A 12,599-nucleotide genomic window follows, 5' to 3' on the forward strand; every position below is an offset into this window, starting at 1 on the left:
ACACCTTACTAGCAAAGGGATGGACATGGTCAGCAGCAATACTCAGGTAGGCTGTGACGTTGATGCTCAATTGGTACTAATGGACCCAAAGAAAATCTCCCCCACACCATTACACCACCACCACCAGCCTGAACCGCTGATACAAGGCAGGATGATCCATGCTTTCATGCTGTCTGAGCCGAGCATCTGAATGTGTCAGCAGAAATGGAGACTCATCAGAGCAGCAACGTTTCTCCAATCTTCTATTGTCCAGTTTTGGTGAGTCTGTGTGAATTGTAGCCTCAGTTTCCTGTTCTTAGCTGACAGGAGCGGCACCCGGTGTGCTCTTCTGCTGCTGTAGCCCATCCGCCTCAAGGTTGGACGTGTTGTGTGTTCAGAGATGCTCTTCTGCAGAGCTCGGTTGTAACGAGTGCTTATTTGAGTTACTGTTGCCTTTCTATCAGCTGGAACCAGTCTGGCCATTCTCCTCTGACCTCTGGCCTCATCAACAAGGCATTTGCGCCCACAGAACTGCCACTCACTGGATATTTCCTCTTTGTCAGAGCATTCTCTGTAAACCCTAGAGATGGTTGTGCGTGAAAATTCCAGTAGATCAGCAGTTTCTGAAATACTCAGAGCAGCCCGTCTGGCAGCAACAACCATGCCACATTCAGAGTCTCTTAAATCCCCTTTCTTCCCCATTCTGATGCTCGCTCTGACCTGCAGCAGATCCTCTTGGCATGTCTACATGGCTAAATGCAGTGAGCTGCTGCCATGTGAAAAGTTTCATGCTGAAAGTCTGCATATCAAACTGCTGTCAGGGATTCTCTCCATGGTTGCAGGTTAACCAGGTGTGTTCATCCACACTGAAGACCTGCATGTAAAGCAATGATGAGGGCAGAACTGTCAGACTCATGAACAGAAGGACAGATAAACACGAGCAGCTAGATCAGAAATGTGTGTAAGAAGGGAGACGGAGAGACCAGCCTTCACACAGTCCATCCACAGCTCGTGTGGCGATAAAGACTCACTCTGACACTCAGAAGATCTCATTTTAATGTTCTGCATTCCAGCAACCGGTTCAGCAGCTCAGCAGCACACGCTGAAGCACCTGCGGGCACCAGGGTGCGTGTTTTCACCCGGTTCACACCGTGTTTCTCAGTCAGAACTCAGAATACAGCATGATTATGGATGGCAGACAGGTCCAGACAGAGACACGTCAACGATTCCCTCTGATCGTGTTTTTGATATTCCACACTCACGTGAAGCAGCACTCATACGCCTCCGCTTTCATCCATTCATCTCCCTTCGGCTTAGTTAATTAATTAAGGGTCACCACAGTGGAATGAACTGCCAACTTATCCAGCATATGTTATTACACAGCGGATACCCTTCCAGCTGCAACCCAGTACTGGGAAACACCCAATCACACTAATTTACACACACACACACACACACACACACACACTCAAACTCTACGGCCAGTGTAGTTGATCAGTTCCCCTACAGCGCGTGTGGTTAGAATGTGGGGGAAACCCATGCCAACACGGGGAGAACATGCAAACTCCACACAGAAACATTCGCACTCGAACCAGCAACCTTCTTGCTGTGAGGCCACAGTGCTGACCACAGAGCCACCGTGTCACCCTGCCTCTGATTTGCCTGTTGTAAAGTCCTGCAGCATCAGTGGGCATGTGCTGATCCAGAGACAGAGCCTTTGAGCTTCCTGTTATGTGTTCAGCACAAACTGTGTTACAGTAGTGTGCAGTGTGCATGCGTGTGTGTTTAGTAAATAATGTTCAGACTGTCATTTTACAAAGCTTTCATCTACTGAACGTGACGGGTGAGAGTCATTACTACACTAATGAGTGATAATCCCTCCTCCACATAAAGCAGAGCGCTCATTTACCCTCCGCAGGACACTTCACTGGGGGAAAGGCTGCTCGAGAAGGACTGAACATGTCCTGAATACTGATGTTCTCTCAGCGAGCCTCTTCTGTCCATGAGGAGATTTACAGGAGGCTTGCTTTCTTTCTTTCTTTGTAGCCTCTTTATAACACAGTGGACAATATAATCACATTCATCTGTCCTCAACTGATTTCCAAACCGAACGCCTGTGCAGAGAAGCCGTCCTCAGCCAGATCTCCACTGTCCTCAATCTTTCACCCCTGCACAGATATCTGCTGAGGGACGATTACGCCACAGACTAATACAGCAGACATTTCAGTCGTGTTTCTTGTTCCACAACAGCCTAAACCAGAGACGTGAACAGAAACAGTTTGACTGGGAATAGAGAGGGATTGGAGAGTGTTCACTCCCGGAAAACATTGGAAATGGCCCTTTAGAGGGAACAGTCCAGCTTTTGGAGGAGGAAACCAAAGAGATTAGCCAATGCACATAAATGGAGGATACAGAACAACAGAAGAAAAACTGTGAAACAGGAACACAGTAAGTAAACGATGGAATAAAAATAGATGATTAAAAATAGGAATAAGAGCACTGACTCATTCAGATCCCACATCCAGAGCCCCTAACCAAAGTGGAGAGCTGAGAAAGGCATGGACAAATAGAAACCAGTGTCCGTAACTTCACCATGGGCTCACCCAGGCACAGCACACCCACTCCTGGAGCTACTGGACCAGGGCAAAGGTCAACATAGATGGACATGAGGTCTAGAACACTTGCGGATGGTGTCTGGATGTAGGGAAGGGGTCAGGGCAGGGCATAGCAGAGATGGATGGATGGATGCTTTCACTTACACTTATAAGTCTGATTGTGATTAAATCTGTGTTGAAATCAGTTATATTCAAGAAGCACACACAATTCCTCCTACTCCAGTAAAAGCAGTTGGGTTACAGCTTATGTAGAACACGTTTACATATTTTATAAATGAAGTCTATACAGTCTAATAGACATCTAAACACAGACGTCTTGGCTAAATCTGGGCTGTCAGTGAAAGTCTAACAAGACTGGTCATCAAGCAGACATTATGACGGAGGACACACATGAAGTCTGATCAATCTGTGTATTTGATAACTGGCCTTGGAATAACCCTTCTCCATTATACCAGTTCAGAGAGTTTAATTACATCAGCTTTATTTAATATTCTCATTTCTATGCAAATGTAGGAATTTTAATAGTCAAGCTGCTTGTATGATCTGTCCTGTGCTCATATCAGCGGTGTCAAACCCAGCTCCTGGAGGCCGTCAGTTCCAGCCCTGCTCCAACACACTCACCTGGAGGATTCACACAAGCCTGGAGGACTCCGTCAGTGTGATCAGGAGCGTTTAATCAGGGTTAAAGCTGAACTGTGCAGAGCTGCGGCCCTGGTGCTTGACACCGCTGCTGTAAATGATCAGAAAACTCTTCAGCTTCACTGTTAATCTGTTGATCTCCAATAAAGCGCAGTGCTGAGCTGAGTAGTAACTGATGTAATGTTTGATAGACACCCGGACTTTAAACAGCCAGACTCCACCATAAACACTGTATTTCACGTGTGTGTGTGTGTGTGTGTGTGTGTGTGTTTGGGAGGGGTTACAAACGTGCTCAATTAAATGATGAAAAGAAAGACACCACTGCAAACTGTGGAGGCAACTGAAGGCTAAAATGAGGGATTATGACGACATCACGTCTTTTCTGGGAACATGGGGTCAATTCCAGCTCACGGTCTTCTTAGCCTTAGCGATTAGCATCCTCCCTAATGGGTTTGTGGGCCTGTACATCGTGTTTGTGGGCGATACGCCGGCTCACGAGTGTCTGATCCCAGAACAGATCAACATCAGCAGTGTGTGGAGAGACGCCGCCATCCCGACGCAGATGCAGGACGGAGTGTTAAAGCGCAGCTCCTGCTCCAGATACAGGCTGGACACACTGCGGCAGCTCTCCATGCTGAACTACACCCCCAATGTGGAGGTCAACCTCAGCCAGATCGAGACGGAGCCCTGTGTGGACGGCTGGAGCTACAGTCAGGAGTTTTACCAGTCCACCATCGTGACAGAGGTGAGTTGGCAGATTATTGAGTAAGAGTCTAACGTCTAGTTCAGTGGTTCTCAAACTGTGGTACGTGTACTAATAGTGGTACGCGGGCTTCCTTCTAGTGGTACACGGAGGAATGAAATATGTCATCTACATGCTACATATAAATCAAAATTTATTAAAAATGATGTATATAATATGCCATATATTATATATAGGCTATATTTCTGAGGTCATCTGCCAGGTTTTTTAACTGTGCAGAGATTTAGCTGCTTTACTGGGCCGACTGCGCTACTGTATTTCAATACTGCTCATTTTGGTGGGACTTGGAGAAACAATTTTTTTCTAACGTGGTACTTGATGAAAAAAGTTTGAGAACCACTGGTCTAGTTGACCAAACTCCTGCTGAGATAAAGCCTCTTCCTCTTTATATTGTATATACAGTCTGCTTCAGCCTGAGGGCTTGCCACAGCGGAGTGAACCGCCAATTATTCTCACAAATGTTTAACTGACGGATGTTCTTCCAGCCACAACACAGCACAGAGAGAACCCCCCCACATAAACATACACACACACACACTTGCGCGCGCTTTATTATGCAGAACTGAAGCTGCTGTTCGTCAGTTTTTGACCCTTCAGCATCATCAGTCACCATCATGTGTTTGAGATTGAATGTTTGAGAGGTTGTACGTTGTCTGCTGGTGTTTTTCAGTGGGATCTGGTCTGTGAGCGCGAGTATAAAGGCCCGCTCACCTCCTCTATATACTTCTGTGGTGTTTTAGTGGGAACCTTCCTATCAGGCCAGATGTCTGACAGGTCAGCAGTCTCAGCGTTACCATCATCACACACCACAGCTCTCTCCGGCTGTTACTGGCCTTCAGTATCTGCAACTGTAATATGACTGTTTTCCTGATTATGATCTGTGCAGGTATGGTAGAAGACCTGTCCTCTTCGCCATGATGGCTCTGCAGACCATCACCATCCTCATCCAGATGTTTTCTCCCAGCTGGGAGGTCTTCAGCGCCATCTACTTCTTTGTGGGATTCAGTGGTTTCTCTAATTATGTTGTAGCATATGTCCTAGGTAAAACAATGCGCTCTGATCCTCAGCATGCTTTTAAACACCATCACATCTCCTCTGACATCAACACTCAGCTCATCTTGATCTGCAGGCAGTGAGATTCTGAGTCCAGCGAGTCGGGTTCTGTTCGGGTCTCTGGGGGTCTTCATGGGCTCTGGAATCGGGCAGATGTTCTTTCCATTAGCAGCTTATTTCATCCGCAGCTGGCGATGGCTGGTCCTGACAAACGCCCTCACTGGCCTGCTGTATTTCCCATTGTGGTGGTAAGAGTGTAATCAGACACAGCTATAGCAGAGAGAAGGTCATCCTGCTGAATGATCTGACAAGACAGAGCTGCTGTGAATAATCCGCATGCCTCATCGCTCTCCTGCAGCTCACGTGTTCAAATACTCCACTTCCTACGCTAATGATGGACTTCTCAAATCAAACTTGATGAGAACATGTGGGAAACTGACCCACACACACAGAAGACAGAGCTGAAGGACTGACAGATAATGAAGGACACTGCACCTTTTCTACTCAATAATTAACTTAACTGAACCTGTTGCTCGTATATCCCCATAACCATAACCATACACACCCCTTTATATCATTATAATGAGAGCTAATCATAATGACAGTGGTTGTTTACGAGGACATTAAAATCATTTGCATATTCTAATTTTGTTCTTGCCCTGCCATGTGCAACGAGTGGCTTCTTGGCAAGTTTTGCCAGGATTTTAGTTTCAAGTTTTTACCAGTGTAACTCTGGGTTGTGACAAAGCTCATAAATAGATTTCAAGTCCCAGAGCTAGATGGAAAAGAAGGAGATGCGCTCTGTTCTAGGCCTGCTAGGGTACAGGAGATTCCTTTCTGACTACGGCAACACTGCAGCAGAGAGTCTGATGGAGCTGATGAGAACTGATTCAGCGTCCAGAGCTCCAACACAAGATCTCCATCCCCTAACCCACTTAAGATGCAGCCAAAATCACATTCTTGCATGTGAAAAACATCGTTGATAGGCTCTCATGATATTTGCAATGCAGTCTCAATCTTATGCTCACAGATCATGTGGAAAGCCTAGACTGTTTGCCCCTGTGGAGCTGTTACTCTGGTCTCAGCGATCACAGCACTGCAGAAATATTCATTGGGATTTCTTTCAGAAGTGTGACAGTTACAAACTGCACACGACACCCTTTCTTACGTGTACACCTTCACACTGTTTCAGTACATCAAACTCACTGACATTAGATTAGTCGCATCATCGCTTTGCACTTCTTGTCCTGTGTAAACCAAACTAGGCCAAAGTTAATCATCACTGTGACCCTCAGATAATCCTGAATGGGATCATTCATTTATTCATTCATTCATTCATTCATGTGCACAGGGAAACACATGAAAGAATATTAAAACATGGGTGTTCATATAATGACAATTTAATCTGGAAAACATGTTTATGATGCAAAGCGAGCCGTAAAACATTGTAAAATCATACCAATCCCTTTAAGTGACAAGGCATTACTTAACTAAACTAAGCAACTAAACCGTTCCCTGATAAAGTAAAGCCGCTGCTGGGCACGACGACTGCTGTCAATGCAGAACACTCAGGGTATGTGCAGAGAGATGTAAAGCCTAGTTCATCACCCAAATCCCTGTGTTCCCTCCAACTGAACCAGTAAGAAGCTCGACCTGCCTTTGTTTCTCTGCTCCAGGTTTATTCCTGAATCTCCACGATGGCTCCTGTCTCAGGGCCGAACGGCGGAGGCTGAAGCCGTACTGAGGCGCGCTGCTGAGAAGAACCGTGTGACGGCTCCAGAGGTCATCTTCAGCTCCTCAGAGGTCAGAGGTCATCTTCAGCTCCTCAGAGGTTAGAGGTCACGCTCTGCTCTGTGTGATTAAACTCACTTCTCAAGCTGACGTTTCGGTTCATCTTTCCTCAGATTGAGGAAGCCGCAAAGAAGAGGATTCAAAAGCACAGCATTCTGGACATTCTGAGCAACTGTAACGCTGTTTCCACCATCCTGATCTGTTCACTTCTGTGGTACGCTTCTCTACTGCTCTCGTCATTAACTTCAGAAACGGGTCTCCATTCTGGCGTTAGTAAAGCCTTCTCAGTCCTGCTTCACCACTGTGGAAGAGCTTCACCAAGCGTGTCCAGTGCTGAGCTCTGCAATCAGTGTTATGAGCTGTCCTCTGATTCTGAATGTCAGCAGCTGAGTAACGTGCTGTCTTATTTTCAGGATGGTCATCACAATGTCATACTACGCTCTCATCCTGAACACCACAAACCTCCATGGGAACCCGTACCTGAACTTCTTCCTGTCGGCGGTGGTGGAGGTGCCGGCGTACATTATTGCTGCGCTGCTGCTCAGATTCTGCAGCCGGAGGATCTGCCAGGCCTCCACTCTCCTGCTGGGCGGAGCGCTGATCTTCATCATACAGCTGATCCCCACAGGTGACTTCAGCATCATGATACAACATGTGCAGAGAGAAGCAGTACGCCAGTCTACAGCGGCACGGCAGCGTAACTACAGCAGCAGATAGAGGAGGATGTTCAGTATTCATCTGTACAGTGTGAAGAGCACTAAAGGCTGTAGTGAAGCAGTCCTACAACAACACTACTACAACACCACAATAACACTACTACAACACTACAGCAACACTACAGCAACACTACAGCAACACTACAGCAACACTACAGCAACACTACAGCAACACTACTACAACACTACTACAACACTACAACAACACTACAGCAACACTACAACAACACTACAGCAACACTACAGCAACACTACAGCAACACTACAGCAACACTACAACAACACTACAGCAACACTACAGCAACACTACAGCAACACTACAACAACACTACAACAACACTACAGCAACACTACAGCAACACTACAGCAACACTACAGCAACACTACAGCAACACTACAACAACACTACAGCAACACTACAGCAACACTACAGCAACACTACAGCAACACTACAACAACACTACAGCAACACTACAGCAACACTACAGCAACACTACAGCAACACTACAACAACACTACAACAACACTACAGCAACACTACAGCAACACTACAGCAACACTACAGCAACACTACAGCAACACTACAACAACACTACAACAACACTACAGCAACACTACAGCAACACTACAACAACACTACAGCAACACTACAACAACACTACAACAACACTACAGCAACACTACAGCAACACTACAGCAACACTACAACAACACTACAGCAACACTACAGCAACACTACAGCAACACTACAACAACACTACAACAACACTACAGCAACACTACAGCAACACTACAGCAACACTACAGCAACACTACAGCAACACTACAACAACACTACAGCAACACTACAGCAACACTACAACAACACTACAGCAACACTACAACAACACTACAACAACACTACAGCAACACTACAGCAACACTACAGCAACACTACAACAACACTACAGCAACACTACAGCAACACTACAACAACACTACAACAACACTACAGCAACACTACAGCAACACTACAGCAACACTACAACAACACTACAACAACACTACAACAACACTACAGCAACACTACAGCAACACTACAGCAACACTACAGCAACACTACAACAACACTACAACAACACTACAACAACACTACAACAACACTACAACAACACTACAGCAACACTACAGCAACACTACAACAACACTACAACAACACTACAGCAACACTACAGCAACACTACAGCAACACTACAACAACACTACAGCAACACTACAGCAACACTACAGCAACACTACAGCAACACTACAACAACACTACAACAACACTACAACAACACTACAGCAACACTACAGCAACACTACAGCAACACTACAGCAACACTACAACAACACTACAGCAACACTACAGCAACACTACAGCAGCACTACAACAACACTACAGCAACACTACAGCAACACTACAACAACACTACAACAACACTACAGCAACAGTACAGCAACACTACAGCAACACTACAACAACACTACAACAACACTACAGCAACACTACAGCAGCACTACAACAACACTACAGCAACACTACAGCAACACTACAGCAACACTACAGCAACACTACAGCAACACTACAACAACACTACAGCAACACTACAACAACACTACAACAACACTACAGCAACACTACAGCAACACTACAACAACACTACAACAACACTACAACAACACTACAGCAACACTACAACAACACTACAGCAACACTACAGCAACACTACAACAACACTACAACAACACTACAGCAACACTACAGCAGCACTACAACAACACTACAGCAACACTACAGCAACACTACAACAACACTACAGCAACACTACAGCAACACTACAACAACACTACAACAACACTACAGCAACACTACAGCAGCACTACAACAACACTACAGCAACACTACAGCAACACTACAGCAACACTACAGCAACACTACAGCAGCACTACAACAACACTACAGCAACACTACAGCAACACTACAGCAACACTACAGCAACACTACAGCAACACTACAGCAACACTACAGCAACACTACAACAACACTACAGCAACACTACAGCAACACTACAACAACACTACAACAACACTACAGCAACACTACAGCAGCACTACAACAACACTACAGCAACACTACAGCAACACTACAGCAACACTACAGCAACACTACAACAACACTACAGCAACACTACAACAACACTACAGCAACACTACAGCAACACTACAACAACACTACAGCAACACTACAACAACACTACAACAACACTACAGCAACACTACAACAACACTACAGCAACACTACAACAACACTACAGCAACACTACAGCAACACTACAGCAACACTACAGCAACACTACAGCAACACTACAACAACACTACAGCAACACTACAACAACACTACAGCAACACTACAGCAACACTACAACAACACTACAGCAACACTACAGCAACACTACAACAACACTACAGCAACACTACAGCAACACTACAACAACACTACAGCAACACTACAGCAACACTACAACAACACTACAACAACACTACAGCAACACTACAGCAACACTACAACAACACTACAACAACACTACAGCAACACTACAGCAACACTACAGCAACACTACAGCAACACTACAACAACACTACAACAACACTACAGCAACACTACAGCAACACTACAGCAACACTACAGCAACACTACAACAACACTACAGCAACACTACAGCAACACTACAGCAACACTACAGCAACACTACAACAACACTACAACAACACTACAGCAACACTACAGCAACACTACAGCAACACTACAGCAACACTACAACACTACAAACTAGGATGGATTTTTCCAAATGTGGTATTATGTTAATTACTCATCTGAAATGAATGATGGTTGATTTTATTCTGTAAATAATGTAGTGCATAATAACCGCTGGATGTTCACACTGTCTGAGGGATGTTTGCTCAGAGTGCTGTCCTGTTATTTACCTCGCGCTGTATGATCTGTCCTGCAGAGCTGCAGGGTTTGTCTACGGCACTGGAGATGCTGGGTAAACTGTGTGTGACGGCTGCGTTCTGTGTGGTTTACGCCGTGACCTCTGAACTCTTCCCTACGGTGGTGAGGAACATGGCCATGGGCTCCTGCTCCATGACGGCCCGCATCGGCAGCATCATCTCGCCCTTCATCATATACCTGGGTATCTTCTTCTGCTGCGGTATTAGCATTACCGCTGATGTTAATGCTCATTTGAATATATTCTAATGAAGTGTGTTTGTACAGGGAACTACTACAGGTACATTCCCTACATTGTGATTGGCGGTCTGGCCCTGTTTTCTGGCGTAATGTCGTTACTGCTGCCCGAGAGCAAAGGAAAGGTTCTGCCAGAGACCATCGCTCAGATGCAGAGCGTACGAGGGTAAATATACCGGCCTGCTGCAGTAAACTACTGTAAACACTGACTGGGGCTACATGGCTCTTCTGCATGTCATGTGGAGATTTAATCTAACTTCAGTTCTGTGTGTTTGTGCTCTTAGACAGCCTGCATGTGCTGAAAGTCTGATCTTAAATAGCTGTAGTGCTCCTGCTGTATATTAAGTGGCCTTAACTGCTGGATATTTACATTAAAAGAAGAACAATACTGATTGTGTTCATAATGTACGGCACAAGCCTTCTGGTGCTCTTGAGGAGGTGATGTGGGTGAGTTGCACAGCTTTGGTGGTGGTGGTGTGTGTGTGTGTGCATGCGTGTGTGTGTGTGTATGTGTGTGTGTGTTGACGTGGGGGGGTGGGGTAAGTGATGGTCAGCAGCAACATTATAAATGATGAAGCAGAAATTATTAAAGATGTAATCACATGCAGATCAAATGTAATATATAAGTGTGTTATTGTACCTAATTATTCAAGTAAATTTAGTGATTAAGGCCACTTAAAGTACAATGGGAACTGCTGGATTGACATGTTTAATAGATTTGATTACATTATCTTGATCTCTCTTAGGCTGAGGAGATGTAGGAAACCCCCTGCAGCGAGCACTGAGGACAAGAGCAAAGTTCTGCAGGAAGTCAAATTATAACTGGATAAATAATTCAATAAAAACACTGTACAGATAATGCAGCTCATTTCCCATCCAGCTCCTGTCATCTTTGAGTTGCTGTATTGATTTATTTATTTGCTGTATTGTTTACATGGTTTGTGATATGTGTGTGTGTGGATGGCTTTATTCCACACGTGTGTCTTACATGTTCACACTCCTCAGTTTACTGACTGCTCAGTTATGTCAGATTGCAGTAATGTCTGCTAAATATGCACCTGTTAATATGTTTACATTTAGCATATCTTTTAGATTAATGCTAGTCTGAGTTAATAACTGTTTGATAACTAAAACTCCTCTTTGGTGGAGGTGATGAGCTCTGAACACCGCTGTGTTTACAGCACTATTGCAGTTACTTCCAGCTTCAGGATATGGAGGAACTCTGCTCATGGGAATATAATGATTGAAGACGTGATGTTGCTGATCAAAGTGCAGTTATGAGGATCATAATTGACGACAGCCGTGATGAAATCAACAACACTGTCTAATAATTAAAGAGTGTTTTAGTCGAGCTGTAGAAAACAACAAGCTACACATTAACCGTGCAAACAGACCGTTCCTGAAAGCAGCATGTGAGTAACAGCAGATCAGACTTTAGACAGAGCTTCTGGAGCACAGCAGACGGACGGTTTAATGGGATGAACAATTCATTTTATTGCTGTATAGCCTGAATACATCAGAAGCACGTTCGTTTAGTTGGGGTTTCCATGAAGATACTCCATACTGATCATAGTCTTCACATAAACTGGGCATTAGCTTAACCCTGAACCTAATGCTGAACTACTCATTCACACACACACACACACACACACACACGTATAGCACATGTGTTTGGACTGTGGGGGAAACCGGAGCACCTGGAGGAAACCCACGCCAGCACGGGGAGAAAATGCAAACTCCACACAGACAATTTGGAAAACAAACACAACTTTCAA

At 45.0% G+C, this 12,599-nt stretch overlaps 2 protein-coding genes across 12 annotated transcripts in view; one reads left to right on the forward strand and one right to left on the reverse strand.

The window, feature by feature from the left end:
- The window catches only part of galnt10 (UDP-N-acetyl-alpha-D-galactosamine:polypeptide N-acetylgalactosaminyltransferase 10 (GalNAc-T10)), a 32,141-nt gene that overhangs the window by 18,617 nt on the left and 925 nt on the right, over positions 1–12,599 (reverse strand). The window lies entirely within an intron of this gene.
- Positions 1,021–11,692, forward strand: slc22a4 (solute carrier family 22 member 4). Of its 6 annotated transcripts, none has more exons than XM_087299374.1 (11): positions 1,896–2,427; positions 2,505–3,978; positions 4,667–4,770; positions 4,883–5,037; positions 5,126–5,297; positions 6,726–6,852; positions 6,954–7,054; positions 7,254–7,468; positions 10,589–10,771; positions 10,855–10,990; positions 11,571–11,692. In XM_087299374.1, exons 2-11 carry the CDS (start codon positions 3,586–3,588, stop codon positions 11,644–11,646), a joined length of 1,662 nt encoding a protein of 553 aa, XP_087155500.1. In that variant the 5' UTR covers positions 1,896–2,427; positions 2,505–3,585; the 3' UTR covers positions 11,647–11,692.

The sequence above is a fragment of the Danio rerio genome, chromosome 21 (assembly GCF_052040795.2).
Source record: "Danio rerio strain M-AB ecotype USA chromosome 21, GRCz13ab, whole genome shotgun sequence".
NCBI lineage: Eukaryota > Metazoa > Chordata > Actinopteri > Cypriniformes > Danionidae > Danio > Danio rerio.

Bases quoted from the DNA above. Each gene is read 5' to 3' on its own strand.
- slc22a4 (XM_088651597.1), top strand. From the start codon at position 7,564: ATGTTCAGTATTCATCTGTACAGTGTGAAGAGCACTAAAGGCTGTAGT.